The 16,665-nt window shown below is 42.7% G+C and overlaps 1 protein-coding gene across 3 annotated transcripts in view; it reads right to left on the minus strand.

Moving 5' to 3' along the window:
• Nucleotides 1–16,665, minus strand: part of DHX32 (DEAH-box helicase 32 (putative)) — a 54,999-nt gene that overhangs the window by 5,191 nt on the left and 33,143 nt on the right. For 2 of the 3 annotated variants that reach the window (XM_082406619.1, XM_082406620.1), the window contains 4 exons: nucleotides 13,737–13,982; nucleotides 12,370–12,469; nucleotides 12,120–12,278; nucleotides 139–330 (listed from right to left, as the gene is read on the minus strand). In XM_082406619.1, coding sequence (XP_082262745.1) covers nucleotides 139–330; nucleotides 12,120–12,278; nucleotides 12,370–12,469; nucleotides 13,737–13,982 — 697 coding nt within the window. The remainder of the gene's footprint in view (nucleotides 1–138; nucleotides 331–12,119; nucleotides 12,279–12,369; nucleotides 12,470–13,736; nucleotides 13,983–16,665) is intronic. The other variant, XM_082406621.1, reaches the window with a different exon arrangement.

The raw sequence follows: 16,665 nt of genomic DNA on the forward strand, positions 1-16,665 counted from the left end.
TTTTTTCATATTAAGGCAATTCTTATAATTTTCTACATTTTTAAACTACTAAAATATTTCATTATCATTTCAAATGGATCTCATTTAAATCTATACCTGCTGCAGATACACAGTACAAAAGAGCCGTCGAAGGAATACCTGTTACCATGGCAGCGATTGTTAGCATTTCATCTACACAGTCAAATTCACAGGATGCTAAGATAGACTTGGAGAGTTGTGGATCAAGAGGAAACTCTGACATGATGATTCCAAATTCGGAAAGATTTCCATCATTGTCCAGTGCTGCCAGATAATCTAAGTCTTCCAAAGCCTGCATCAAACTTTCCGGTGCTAGGGAAGACAAAATTAATAATTAGAAAGTCTCATACAACCAAGATGGAGTAACAGGTACTGGATTTTCCCTCCCACACAAAACAACCAAACAATGAACAAAATATATGAAACAAGAGTTTGCAAGACAAAGAACATCAGGCAACGAAGGACAGTGATTCCTGGGAGGGGGACACCTCAAGAGGTAAGCCTGAGCACTGCCCAGCTTACTGCCTTGAGAGAGTTTCCAGGCTGTGGTGCTGGGAGGGGACCCAAGGGGAGCTGCCAGACTCCCCGAGTTATGGAGAGGGTGCTGAGGGTCCAGGGAGACTAAGGTGGCCAGAGCCTGCAGGTCAGACCTCCTGAGAGGAGAGAGCTCTAGAGCGAGGACTCAGAGGATGTACGAGAGCCCCTCAGTCAGTCAGCAGGGCCCATTCACTCCACTCCAGGCCAGAGAAGGAACCATCCAGAGCAGCAGAGGGTCAGTGCCTGGTGCTCACATGGGATCTAGATATATGCCCGTTCCCACCAGCCAGGCTGGAAAGCCTCATGATTCATGGGACTCTGGGGGGGAAACACAGAATAACTACACCCCACATGTACACTGTTCCAGTGCCACCTAACTAATCCTAAAGTCAAGACCTGAAAGGATCACTCTGCATCCCAAGACAAAGCTCAAGAATATTTACAGGAATACAAAATATCCAGTATCCAACCCAGTAAAATGTACAATGTCTAGCATCCAACAAATATTATGAGGCATGAAAAGCAGGAAAATATAATCCCATAATAAAGAGAAAAACGAGTCAATTGAAACTGACCCAGATGACAGAAATGGTAGACAAGGATGTTGAACGAGCTATTTGCCAGTACAAGTAAGGACCAAAGGCTAATTTTCCCCATCCCTCTATTTCCCTTATAAGTTTATATGACATCAATAATGGTGTAGTTTTATTATATATGCTTAATATCCACCTACAAAGATAAATCCATTTATTCAAAGTGAGGTATTCTCCTTGTCCTTGCAAAATAAAGTCACATTAAAATGAATACATGTGTTTTTCACCAGGCCTCACAAAGAAGCAAATCACACAGCATGAAGCTGCTGGATTGTTCTACCCAAGAAACGGAAGGATTTATGAGCTACTCAACGGCTTTCACTTGTCTCACTTCCAACATGTTCCTGGCAGGCGGGAGACAGAGCCTGTGGGGACCTGAGAAGCAGTTTAACCTCCTTGTAGCTGGGAGTTCAAGGTAATGAACAGTACAAATTTACTTATTTGCTGCCCAAACTTTGACCACTAAGCTATTTGTCAAAATTTCAAGCAAACTGTGTAACTCAAAAGCCAGTCCCAAATTCAGATTTGATAAAGTCCCCCCATTCCCATCAAGAGACCTGGGAACACTGGGAGAGACCCCCGCTGCGGGCTGGGTAAGGACCCCCGGTGCTGCACGCAGCTCCTCGCATCCCCAGGCCTCCTGCTGGAGGAGAGAGCGTGGAATGGGCCTGGCCTCCACCTCTGCCACGTGATTTGCCAGTGAAAGATCAGTTACTGGGAAAGCAAGTAAGTGTTGGGCTGAGGGGGGCTATGAGCAAGCCTGCAGAGAACCCAGGCATCTGCTAGAGGACTCGGGCGTGGCTTTCACCCCGCCTGGGAGAAAAGAAGCTGAACGTCCCTGTTTTTGGTTTCTTTCATCAAGATTTAAAACTGAGAAGAGCACGGCCTCAGGGGATTCTGTTCTTGGATTCTGACCCCTTGGCCTCTCCAGGGCACTAGCCAGGAGCACTGGTGGACTCCTTGTTCATTTGGAGACCCTGGGGCAAGGATGAGACCTTGAGAAATCACAGTCCCGGGAAGTAAACAGACGGGCTATTTAGAAAAAAAGTCCGAGCCATCAGTGAGCCATGAAATCAAACGTAACAGAGATGGCCTCATCCACCAGAGGGCAGACAGCAGAAGCAAGAACTACAATCCTACAGCCTGTGGAACAAAAACCACATTCACAGAAAGATAGACAAGATGAAAAGGCAGAGGGCTATGTACCAGATGAAGGAACAAGATAAAACCCCAGAAAAATAACTAAATGAAGTGGAGACAGGCAACCTTCCAGAAAAAGAATTCAGAATAATGATAGTGAAGATGATCTAGGACCTCGGAAAAAGAATGGAGGCAAAGATCTAGAAGATGCAAGAAATGTTTAACAAAGACCTAGAAGAATTAAAGAACAAACAAACAGAGATGAACGATACAATAACTGAAATGAAAACTACATTAGAGGGAATCAATAGCAGAATAACTGAGGCAGAAGAACAGATAAGTGACCTGGAAGACAGAATGGTGTAGTTCACTGCCGCAGAACAAAGAAAAAAGAATGAAAAGAAATGAAGACAGCCTAAGAGACCTCTGCGACAACATTAAACACAACAACATTCGCATTATAGGGGTCCCAGAAGGAGAAGAGAGAGAGAAAGGACCAGAGAAAATATTTGAAGAGATTATAGTCAAAAACTTCCCTAACATGGGAACGGAAATAGCGACCCAAGTCCACGAAGCGCAGCGAGTCCCATACAGGATAAACCCAAGGAGAAACACGCTGAGACACATAGTAATCAAATTGGCAAAAATTAAAGACAAAGAAAAATTATTGAAAGCAGCAAGGGAAAAATGACAAATAACATACAAGGGAACTCCCATAAGGTTAACAGCTGATTTCTCAGCAGAAACTCTACAAGCCAGAAAGGAGTGGCATGATATACTTAAAGTGATGAAAGGGAAGAACTTACAACCAAGATTACTCTACCCGGTAAGGATCTCATTCAGATTCGACAGAGAAATCAAAAGCTTTACAGACACGCAAAAGCTAAGAGAATTCAGCTCCACCAAACCAGCTCTACAACAAATGCTAAAGGAACTTGTTTGAGTGGGAAACACAAGAGGAGAAAAAGAACTACAAAAACAAACCCGAAACAATTAAGAAAATGGTCATAGGAACATACATATTGATAATTACCTTAAATGTGAATGGATTAAATGCTCCAACCAAAACACACAGTCTCGCTGAATGGATACAAAAACAAGACCCATATGTATGCTGTCTACAAGAGACCCACTTCAGACCTAGGGACAGATACAGACTGAAAGTGAGGGGATGGTAAAAGATATTCCATGCAAATGGAAATCAAAAGAAAGCTGGAGTAGCAATACTCATATCAGATAAAATAGACTTTAAAATAAAGAATGTTACAAGAGACAAGGAGGGACACTACATAATGATCCAGGGATCAATCCACGAAGAAGATATAACAATTATAAATATATAAATATATATGCACCCAACATAGGAGCACCTCCATACATAAGGCGAATGCTAACAGCTATAAAAGAGGAAATTGACAGTAACACAGTAATAGTGGGGGGCTTTAACACCTCACTTACACCAATGGGCAGATCATCCAGACAGAAAATTAATAAGGAAACAGAAGCTTTAAATGACACAATAGACCAGATAGATTTAATTGATATTTATAGGACATTCCATCCAAAAACAGCAGATTACACGTTCTTCTCAAGTGCGCACGGAACATTCTCCAGGATAGATCACATCTTGGGTCACAAATCAAGCCTCAGTAAATTTAAGAAAATTGAAATCATATCAAGCATCTCTTCCGACCACAATGCTATGAGATAAGAAATCAATTACATGGAAAAAACCCCGTAAAAAACACAAACACATGGAGGCTAAACAATACGTTACTAAATAACCAAGAGATCACTGAAGAAATCAAAGAGGAAATCAAAAAATACCTAGAGAAAAATGACAATGAAAACACGATGATCCAAAACCTATGGGACGCAGCAAAAGCAGTGCTAAGAGGGAAGTTTATAGCTATACCAGCCTACCTCAAGAAACAAGAAAAATCTCAAATAAACAATCTAACCTTACACCTAAAGGGACTAGAGAAAGAAGAACAAACAAAACCCAAAGTTAGCAGAAGGAAAAAAATAAAAAAGATCACAGCAGAAATAAATGAAATAGAAACAAAGAAAACAATAGCAAAGATCAATAAAACTAAAAGCTGGTTCTTTGAGAAGGTAAACAAAATTGATAAACCATTAGCCAGGCTCATCAAGAAAAAGAGGGAGAGAACTCAAATCAATAAAATTAGAAATGAAAAAGGAGAAGTTACAACAGACACCGCAGAAATACAAAGCATCCTAAGAGACTACTACAAGCAACTCTATGCCAATAAAATGGACAACCTGGAAGAAATGGACAAATTCTTAGAAAGGTATAACCTTCCAAGACTGAACCAGGAAGAAATAGAATATATGAAAAGACCAATCACAAGTAATGAAATTGAAACTGTGATTACAAATCTTCCAGCAAACAGAAGTCCAGGACCAGATGGCTTCACAGGCGAATTCTATCAAACATTTAGAGAAGAGCTAACACCCATCCTTCTCAAACTCTTCCAAAATATTGCAGAGGAAGGAACACTCCCAAACTCATTCTATGAGGCCACCATCACCCTGATACCAAAACCAGACAAAGAGACTACATAAAAAGAAAATTACAAACCAATATCACTGATGAATATAGATGCAAAAATCCTCAACAAAATACTAGCAAACAGAATCCAACAACACATTAAAAGGATCATACACCATGATCAAGTGGGATTTATCCCAGGGATGCAAGGATTCTTCAATATACGCAAATCAATCAATGTGATACACCATAATAACAAATTGAAGAATAAAAACTATATGATCATCTCAATAGATGCAGAAAAAGCTTTTGACAAAATTCACCACCTATTTATGATAAAAACTCTCTAGAAAGTGGGCATAGAGGGAACCTACCTCAACATAATAAAGGCCATATACGACAAACCCACCGCAAACATCATTCTCAATGGTGAAAAACTGAAAGCATTTCCTCTAAGATCAGGAACGAGACAAGGATGTCCACTCTCACCACTATTATTCAACATAGTTTTGGAAGTCCTAGCCATGGCAATCAGAGAAGAAAAATAAAAGGAATACAAACTGGAAAAGAAGAAGTAAAACTGTCCCTGTTTGCAGATGACATGACACTATACATAGAGAATCCTAAAAATGCCACCAGAAAACTACTAGAGCTAATCAATGAATTTGGTAAAGTTGCAGGATACAAAATTAATGCACAGAAATCTCTTGCATTCCTATACACTAATGATGAAAAATCTGAAAGAGAAATTAAGGAAACACTCCCATTTACCACTGCAACAAAAAGAATAAAATACCTAGGAATAAATCTACCTAGGGAGACAAAAGACCTGTATGCAGAAAACTATAAGACACTGATGAAAGAAATTAAAGATGATACCAACAGATGGAGAGATATACCATGTTCTTGGATCGGAAGAATCAATATTGTGAAAATGACTATACTACCCAAAGCAATCTACAGATTCAATGCAATCCCTATCAAATTACCAATGGCATTTTTTACGGAACTAGAACAAATCATCTTAAAATTTGTATGGAGACACAAAAGACCCCGAATAGCCAAAGCAGTCTTGAGGGAAAAAAACGGAGCTGGAGGAATCAGACTCCCTGAATTCAGACTATACTACAAAGCTACAGTAATCAAGACAATATGGTACTGGCACAAAAACAGAAACATAGATCAATGGAACAAGACAGAAAGCCCAAAGATAAACCCACGCACCTATGGTCAACTAATCTATGACAAAGGAGGCAAGGATAGACAATGGAGAAAAGACAGTCTCTTCAATAAGTGGTGCTGGGAAAACTGGACTGCTACATGTAAAAGAATGAAATTAGAATACTCCCTAACACCATACACAAAAATAAACTCAAAATGGATTCGAGACCTAAATGTAAGACCGGACACTGTAAAACTCTTCCAGGAAAACATAGGAAGAACACTCTTTGACATAAATCACAGCAAGATCTTTTTTGATCCACCTCCTAGAGTAATGGAAATAAAAACGAAAATAAACAAATGGGACCTAATGAAACTTCAAAGCTTTTGCACAGCAAAGAAAACCATAAACAAGATGAAAAGACAACCCTCAGAACAGGAGAAAATATTTGCAAACAAATCAATGGACAAAGGATTAATCTCCAAGATATATAAACAGCACATGCAGCTCAATATTAGAGAAACAAACAACCCAATCCAAAAATGGGCAGAAGACCTAAATAGACATTTCTCCAAAGAAGACATAGAGATGGCCAAGAAGCACATGAAAAGCTGCTCAACATCACTACTTAGGAGAGAAATGCAAATCAAAACTACCGTGAGGTATCACCTCACCCCAGTTAGAACAGGCATCATCAGAAAATCTACAAACAACAAATGCTGGAGAAGGTGTGGAGAAAAGGGAAGCCTCTTGCACTGTTGGTGGGAATGTAAATTGATACAGCCACTATGGAGAACAATATGGAGGTTCCTTAAAAAGCTAAAAATAGAATTACCATATGACCCAGCCATCCTACTACTGGGCATATACCCAGAGAAAACCATAATTCAAAAAGACACATGCACCCCAATGTTCATTGCAGCACTATTTACCATAGCCAGGTCATGGAAGCAACCTAAATGCCCATCAACAGACGAATGGATAAAGAAGATGTGGTACATATATACAATGGAATATTACTCAGCCATAAAAAGGAAGGAAATTGGGTCGTTTGTTGAGATGTGGATGGATCTAGAGACTGTCATACAGAGTGAAGTAAGTCAGAAAGAGAAAAATAAATATCGGATATTAACGCATGTATGTGGAACCTAGGAAAATGGTACAGATGAACCGGTTTGCAGGGCAGAAGTTGAGACACAGATGTAGAGAACAAACGTATGGACACCAAGGGGGGAAAGCCGTGGTGGGGTGGGGTGGTGGTGTGCTGAATTGGGCGATTGGGATTGACATGTATACACTGATGTGTATAAAATTGATGACTAATAAGAACGTGCAGTATAAAAAAAAAATAAATTCAAAAATTAAAAAAAAAATTAAGGATTTCTGTTCAACAAACAGCACAATAGAAAACCTTAACTGAGCATAAGATTGGGGGAAAAAAAAATAACAGCTGACATGCCAGAGAAGGTGCAAGAAGCAGCAGCAGAAATAAGCATCTCAGATTAAACAGAGTAGGAGGGCACTGGGAGCACAAAGTTAATTACTGAAAGTTGTGTAGAAACCGATTTCCATAAATCAGCAAAGCTGCTGCATTGTAAGTTACAGGATCTCTGGCAACTGTCCCTGTAAGCGCATCTGGCTTAACAGCCAGCCTCTGTCCCCAAAGGGCACCTACTTCTCATTTTTATGTCCTGGAGTTGAATTGGCTGCACACAGAGTTACTAACGGACATAACTTCACGATTCGGCTCTCGGTCCGAACACCAGAAAAAGAGAGGAAGTTCTTGGGGTTTCATTATATTAGAAAGAACAAGTTAATGAATGCAGATTATACAGGTGAAGGAATAATAATAAATAACCGAATAGGATTTGCTAATATTGCATTCTACATTTTAAGACATCTCCCCAGTATGGCCCATAAAATTGTCTTAGATAAAAGCAGAAGGGTTTAGATGAGGGTTCTTTATGGCAGTGCTATTTAAGTGTAATCCATGGTAAATAATGCTAACAAATGGAATATAAATGTTTCAGTGTGAGGCCTCTTCTTTACAGCAGTGCAAAATCACACTGCTTTATTCCGAAGGCAATTTCAATATGGACAAATCATCATTTTTATTAAGTTCTATTGCCAACGGCCGCCGTACTCCCTGTAGGATAGCTCACTACAAGGTCACACACCTCCCCCACTGCCATCACTAAAAGTAACTTGAAGGGCTATTATCACACTATTTCGTTACGGTGCCCTTTCTCCATGGAACCCCAAATGCCAGGCTCCAATACTGAATATGCGTTTTCCTGCCACAGTATCTGCAGAAAGGCTGCTCACAAACAAAGAGGCCATTAATCTGGAACAAGGGTTAAGTCCACCAGCCGGAGGGAGGGACTGACCCAGTGCTGAGTCTAAGCAAGAGTGCAGGTCAGATGAGGAGTGCAAGGCTCTGCTGTGTCATTTCCAGAACCAACGGCCTCACATGGCATCTTTCCTATGGCCTTGAAAAGTCTGCCAACATTTTAGATGTCACATAGCAGGAATCACAGGCTGTTCCTGTCCCCGTCACGGGGACATTTACTCAGGCACTCAGCAGGAGAGAGAAGAACCAAGAGACAGAGACGAGAAGCTGAGTACCAGTGCTGTTCAAGCCTCTGTCCTTAGGTGTCCCTGAGGCACTGCCACATTCTCGTCTTGGATTTCATAAGACACCCCGAGTTCCTTATCACAACGCACTTTGGCTTATGCCAGTTTGAGTGGCGTTACTGGCACTGGCACCCAGAAGAATTCTATACGTCAGAAATTCTGTCACAAAGGAAGAGTGTATCAAAGTGCCACTGGGACTTAGAAAAGGCAGGGACGAAGCTGGCCCGGGGAAGGATAGCTGGGCTCACACAAGGCTTGCTGTGTGCCTCGTACACATGTGACTTACACACACGTACACATGTGCAGATGGACATGGAGAAAGAGAGTGACAGCTGGACAGGGCGGAGGCAGAAGATGAGGTTTCTGGCCCGGTGGGTTTTAGGACTGGAGCTTGGGCACTGTGTGCACGGAAGTAAAGAGCCCACGCAGGGGAGAAACGGAACAATCGAGACGGTGCTGGTTGGACGGTGTAGATTCTCAGTTGTCTCGGGACTTTTAGGGAATAGGGTTAAGAGTTTGGCTCTGAAGAGGAGAGAAAGGAAAGGCCTCTGTTTCGCTTAATTTCACAAGGACATGCTCACAAAAGCTGGCACGTGCCCACCCCCTACCCTACATGGTACACAGAGCACTTCTGCATAAATAATCTCATTTGAACCTCTCAATAACCCCCACGATACAAGAGGGCAGACCCTCTATCCTCATGTTACGCGAGTCCCGACAAGGGCGGCAGGTCCGCTGCATCTGCGTATTTCATTCACAAGGGGAGCTACATGCGGCAGCTGCAAGCATCATCTTTTTTTTTCTCTTTCAAAACGATGAGTCAGAGTTAATCCACAGTTACGTTTCCCCAAGCACAGCAGAAAACAGTTATGTGCGTACCGTCAGCGGACAAAAATAAAGTGTCACCCTCACCCTTCTGTCCCCCGTTATCAGCTCTAAGCCCCGTGGAGTGAGCAGCAGAGGTGACCACTGAGAGACACGGGAGTTCCTCTGCACGGCTGTGGTGTGCCGTTTGCTTTTGAAAATCTTCGCTGTTACGAGGAGGCCTGCTCTTCTTCTCTCTTCGCGCTAGTCCACCAAACAGCGACTATCACGACAAGAAGATGTCCAGGCAATCAACACGTGGTGGTTCTTGGGCTTAAGAGGCGAGCAGTTTTCAAAAATGAAACCTGTTTCTTCAGGGGGTGGTCTCTGGAGTGGTGACTGGCCGGCCAACGACAGAAGCCCTGGGGTCAGCGGTGAAAGTCGGGAGAAATGGATGCAAGTGACACACCCTCACCTTCTAGACTCCTTTTTTCTCAGGGACCAGAGTGAAAGCCGGGACCAGAGTGAAAGCCAGGAGCAGAGTGGCTTCACTACTTGAGAGTTAAGGGATCACAGCTAAAGGAATCCTGCAGCCGGTGTTTCCCAGCCTTTCTGGGCCGCATCACTCCACCCCCGGCCCCCCACCCCGGGGCCCCAGCCCTCCCCGCCCCCTCCGCTCCCCCCCAGGCCCCTGCCTACACCCTTTCTAACTTGCCACAGTCCTGTCACTCTGGCCATTGCTATCAAAGAAAAATGCACTCAGCCTGAGTTTGCTACAGATACTTTACCACCTTACATCACATCCTATGACTGTTTCTTTCCTCCAAGCTACTCCCTCCAGGTATATTTATCACTAGCATATTCATCCTTGCAGCTAGTTAGGAAGGGGCCGGGCCTTTTCTGGGACCTTCTCTCGGGTGGGGACGCTCTACTGAAGCCAAGCTGGCTAGCATCCTCAGAGGCGGACGTCCGGCTGGGACTACTTGGCGGTTCTCCAGGCGATGTGCTAATCTCCCCAGGAACCTAAATGCCAAGGCCTTCTTGACATGCATTCGATTTAGACCTCTCTTTCCCGCATGCCTCTGAGCTTCCACTGGAGAACAGCAAGCCTTTTCCTGCAAGAACAGACAGCGCCAAGGGAGGAGAGGGCTCCAGAGGAAGGAGATCAATCTTAGACGAGATAGGAGCTCACCTGGACCCTTTCCTCCTAGAGATTCCACTGCTCCTTTAGGGAAGAGTCTGTTCAGAACGTTAGATTCCAAAGAGTTTCCCAAAGTAATTGATTTTCCAAAGTGTTTGCTGGGAGAGTTTCAATATAAAACTCCCTGCGGTTCTAGGGGAGGACTCGCATCGCGACCTCTAGGTGAGGCCCTGACACTGCCCCTCAGGACCATCCAGGGTTGGAGTCTTGGACCATCCCCTTGGCTGCTCTTCTTGTAATGAGAAACTGTCTCCTCCACACTCTATTTTCTCTTCTACCTTTTCATGTCAAAGGTTAGCTTTCTTAGGGGGCCCTCCTCTTACTTAACCTACTCCAAATTCTATGCGCTATTTTAAGAAATACTTGAGAAAGAGTAACTCTAATATAACCTATATTTCTCAAGTGCTTGTAATCCTAATGGCACCACTGGCCAAAATGACTGAAAAATATAGGAACTGAGACAAAGTACAGCAAAACAGTAGAAATTCTTCAGTTTCCATTTCAAGTACACTCTGCTTACAAGGTCTTTTGGCTGGCTGCTCTCTCGTGCAAATTTGATAAATGCCATGAATATCCTAACACTAAGATTAATACACTGCCAATCACCCCCTTTGATAAAACACAGTGAAAATTTTAACCATGGGCCTAACGTGTGGAAAGAATTAAGGATGTTTTCTTTTATTAATGCACGAGTGAAAGCTAAACATCAACTGAAGGGCAATCAGTACTTAAACCAGAAACCTTTGTACAGGGACTCGAGCACCCACTCGGTTGCAGTGAAGCTCAGCTGCCGCTCTGGCAGCCTCGCCACACGGGAGGAGCGCCTGCCCTGGAGCTTCCTCAGCCTTCTGTCCAGGATCCCTGGTGGTTCCCGCGGGAGCAGCCCAGGTCCCAGCCGGGTCTGACACTAGTGGGGAGGACGCCAGCACCCCTCCCATGGTAGAGGGCCCTCCTCAGTGAACTGGACGGCAGGGGGGAGCTCCCCAGGAGACAGACGCTCAGACTGTAATTCTAAGGCCTCAGTCTTATGCTTAACAACCGTACCCCCTCCGTATCTCCATTTACCCTTAATTACAAAGGCGTGAACTTCGAGTGGGTTTTCCCCAGGTGACGGTACGATTCACGAGGAAGGGCATTTGCCTACAAGTTTTCCCACCGCTGCCAAGAATCCTCCTCCATTCAGTTCGGCCTTTCACCCCCGTAGTCCACTGTCCCCCGCCACCCCCCACCCGCCGGGTTTCTGCTGGCCTGGCCCCATCTCCCTATGTTCCAGTGGCCAAGGGCAGACACTTTTCCAATGTCAGAATAGATATTTCCTAGAGGGTAGCTTTTTTTTTTTTAATTTTTAAACTTACTTTAGAGAATGTTTACCTCTAGTGGGGAAAATGCTTCAGGACAAACCAAAGCCCCGGGCTTGCTTGCACCACCAAGGGCCACTGCTCTTAGGACTGGGGACGGGCAAGAGGTACGAGGGTAAGGCCCAGCCAGGCGCCTGCTGACCCGCGGGCACACGGCTACCTGGTCTGTTCACGAAGTCACAGTGGCCTAAGCCCGCGATGTCGATTCTCTTCATAAAAAGCACCATGCTGGTTAGGTTGGCTTCCTGCATTTCCGCCGGCTTAAGTGGCCGCATGTCTTCGGAGGCAAATTCTTCAGAGTACAGACAGAAAAGTTTTCCTAGAAGAAACCAAGGAAAACGGTTTTAATGCTTCTGTGTTGCCTCCGGACAGGAACTTACGTGAGTTGGTTTTGGGGTCTGCAGTGCTACCTGAAGAAGATGAACCGAGAATCTGCTTGCGTATCTCTGCTTGGCTCTGGCTGATGGGCTGCATGACGAGTGAGTTTGCTCTTATTCTAGGGTTGTACACCTTTAAACGAAAGACAGCATCTTAAGCATCAGCTCACTCAAGATTTAGCAGGCTCGCTGGCCCTGAAGTGACTGCTGTTTGCACACTTTACTTCACGAAATGCTCTGCTACTGACTCATTTCTTTTGTACAATATTTATTATTGTTTCACTTGCCTTGAGATGGAAACTGCAAGAGCTTTGATAAATGGATTTAAGGGTTGTCTGCTTTCATTGTAGCTTCAATAAATATGGGAGCTCTGTATCATCTGCTGAAATACAAATGCCACTTCTCAAAGCGCTATACTGCTGATTGATGACAGATATTCACTCGTGTGCCACGTGGAGAAAAGGATGATCATCTGACAGTGCTGCATTTCCTCAAGGTTCTGTTCAAATTGACTGTGACCCCAGGGGTCTCATCTTTATTACATATGCTGGGTTTTTCCAGTCCTATCAGCTAACACAAAAACTGCAGGTGGCACTAACAGTGATTTTTCTTAGGCGTAGTTTAAAGGTAAGTAATAACCCTGGGTTCTCTGAATGGTGGACTAATTCAATAAGATCAATCCAAACTGGTTCCAAGGGAACCTTCCTAATGGCTGGAATTGCTCCGTCACAGTAAACAAGGATATTTAAGAGACCCATAGTTTCCTGGAGGGGTAAAAGCTACATAACATCTAATAATGGTAAATGGATCAATACTTGGGTAGATTCTTCTCAGTTTAAAGGCTATGATTTCTGAAGTCCCACTGTCTTTGAGAGTTTGAGATATCCTATTTCCATTTTTCCTAATTTTTAATTTAAGGATAGTGATTAAAAATATACAGACGTTTTTTAAAAATTTAGGATGGAATTTTATCATGTCAACTATAAAGCCAAAATTTGTGAGAATTAAACTCAGCGTACTTGAAACTAATTTCTAGTAAATTACCTGGGGGGAGATGCTAATTACTTTGATAAAGGGGCTACCAAAAATACCCAAGGGATGTATAGAAGAAAAGGTCAGTTTAGGAGTCAAGTAATTTGCTTTAGTAGTCGTCTTTCCTTAAAACTTTTTCCTCTGGCCCCTCAACCAATTTAATTTGTTTCCAGACTACCAACCTGCTAATGACAGGCAGTTACATGTGCTCAAGACTTTTGTTACTGGATGCAATAGTTCTTCTTTGCACACATGGCCAAATAGAGAGAAATCCCCAGATCATATAGTTCATCCTCATTTTCTGGTCAGTAAAACGGTAGGAGCCCAAGACAATTAGCAGCAGTCTATTTAACCTCAACAATAATTACCTTTCTTCTCTCCACCCCGACATCAATAACAAATTTGACTGTGTTGCTACAGATCAAAGATTCTCCAGAGCTAGCCGTTAACACCACTCGTCTCTGATAAACTTGGCATCTTTTTTCTGTTTCATCATTTGGCTTGAACAATGCACATTTCTCTTTTGGATACAAAGGAACAACTATCAGCTCTCCAAGATCTGGGTTTAAGTTAGATCCTTCTTGACAGATAATTTCATAGGCTTTTTCAATATCCTAAAGTAAAAGAATAACATCATCCATGAGAATAAAGTACATTACAAACAACTTTCTCCAAATTATATAAAACTATAGGCAAAAGCTGCATAATGTATACAGGGAGAGAAATACTTGTGTCATTTCCTATAGGTATCGTTAAATATGAAAAGGAGATATAACTGCTTAAGAACATGTCTTTGGGAAAGTTAAATATAATTTATAAATAATTTCAGTGCTTTTAGTCCAAAATGGCTTTCCTCTTGTGAAATGTACTGTCTTTGCCTTTATGCATTCATCCTGCTATTTTTCTAGCTTGGTGCAATTTCTCATATCCATTAACAATGACAGGTGAATAAGTTACTCTCACATCAGTGATGATGCATCACTGTGCTTTAATGGTGGCAGAACTAAGAATTCTAAAACAATCTCTAGATTTCCAATAGAAGCATATATACATACACATTCCACAATCAGGGTCTCTAATCTGGGTCATCTTGAAAACTATTATTACCCATTAGCACTTTAAAAAAAGCAGAAATGCAATGAAATAGGCAGGAAATATTCACTGCTATTTATATATTTGCAAGATTCAGGAATTTAGAAATACTCTTTAAAAATGCTTCATTGTCAAATATACTGAATAAAAGAGTAAATTACGTGCCCTAAAACCACAAACAAGTAAGTATATTGGTGTAAAATGCTCAAAAAGCAAGACATTTTACACAGTACTTTTTAATTAATTAATTAATTTATTTATTTATTTTTGGCTGCGTTGGGTCTCCGTTGCTGCGCGTGGGCTTTCTCTAGTTGCGGCGAGTGGGGATTACTCTTCATTGCGGTGAGCGGGCTTCTCACTGCGGTGGCCTCTTGTTGTGGAACACTGGCTCTAGGCACGCGGGCTTCAGTAGTTGTGGCACGTGGGCTCAGTAGTTGTGGCTCGCGGGCTCTAGAGTGCAGGCTCAGTAGTTGTGGCCCACGGGCTTAGTTGCTCTGCGGCATGTGGGATCTTCCCGGGCCAGGGCTCGAACCTGCGTCCCTTGCATTGGCAGGCGGATTCTTCCCTGCGCCACCAGGGAAGCCCTGCAGTACTTTTCTATTTCTCAAATCACAACCAGATTTTTAGGACCTCATATAAAAAAGATGTCACTTAATGTAATTCTTACTCTTCTTAAATTTGTTTCCAAAATTTCTATTTTTTTAAGGGCCTAACTCATTACCAGATGGAAGAAGCCCCATTTCATTTCATTACATACATTAGATTTCACTAAAAATCTGAGTAAAAAAGATGCCTTCCCATGACTGTTAAGTCTGAGTCCACTGTCCAGCGCTCTAGCTCACCTCTCCTTCCTTCCACGCCACCTGTATAGTGGGATTGAACTAACTCAAGGGCTTTGTAGGTGGACAGATCTGCCTAGAAAAATAGTGAGACCTCGGGTGAGCTACTTGAAGGTTATTCCTGAGCTGCTGAGAGGCCCCCAGGAAGCAGGGCAGAGGCTGCCCCCTGGGGCTCACACAGCAGTTATCCCGGTACCTTCTCCTGTTCACACTTCCCTTTTCTGCAGGGTTGGTTTACTTGGGGCAGATTTTTTTTTTTTAACCAAGCAAAGAGTAGGATTATTGACCGTAATGAATGAAAAATTGCCAGCTGGAATAATCAGAACAAAGCGATTTCTTCCAATTTTTATAATTCTAATCATGTCATCATTTTAAGTGAGGAAAGCTTAGAAATTTCTACGGAGGAGAACAAGTCCTCGAGCTGCGTCTCCCTGCACAGGACGTTCACACATTCCTCCTCGGTGGCAGGTGGTAACCTCCGCACGCGGTGCTTCACCTCCCACAGCTACCCTGGAGCTGGAAGAGGAGATCTGATTCCAGCAACCCACTCACAAATTTCCAATCAAAATAACCTTCAAACTGCACTGAAATATTGTACCTAGTTTAGATTCCTAAAAAGCTGACAGAAAACTTTGAGGCCATAATCTTCAGAATTTAAAGAAAGTACTTAAAATATTCATTCGGTGCTTCAAAGTGTTTACTCATTTCCTTCCTATTCAATGTGTTCAGAGCATTTACGTATGTGGGGCTTTCCTACAGTACCTGCAAAACTCAGGAAAACACAGCAACCTGCACTGAAGGAAGATATCTGCCCCCAGATGAAAGGCCCACAACTAGATGGAACATTTCACAGGAAAACCTTCAACCTAAGAGCATCTTCCTTGTGACAGCTTCAAGCTGCTCGATAATCTGGCTAGATAGTGTCATTAACCTTAATTTGTTTTCTATTTAATCTATTTCACTTTTTTTTTCAGGTTACAAGATGGTGAAGTGATAAGGAACAACACACTGTAAACATGCAGGGCTCCAAGTCTCAATTAAGCGCAAGAGCCAGGGGAGCGCGGGGTTGTGGGTATTAATTCACAGCAGGTGAGGGGCTAAGTGAGCAGTGCGAGAAAATGTGAGGCACCTGATGTTCACCAAGCCAAATGTGAGAGTATTTCTGCAACTTTAAATGGATTTCTTAAGAGAAAAAGTGACAGTTAGTACACTTCTGTTAGACTGCTTGGGTTTGTTTTCCTATGACATTTAGTTGCTATGGAAGATTTTAAAGTTTTATATAGAAATCAAGAAAGCTTCAAACAGCATGGGGAAAAATGATCAACAGCTGTTAACATGGATTTCGGAGCAAGACAAAACTTTCCAA

The sequence above is a fragment of the Balaenoptera borealis genome, assembly GCF_965194805.1.
Source record: "Balaenoptera borealis genome assembly, chromosome: 10".
NCBI lineage: Eukaryota > Metazoa > Chordata > Mammalia > Artiodactyla > Balaenopteridae > Balaenoptera > Balaenoptera borealis.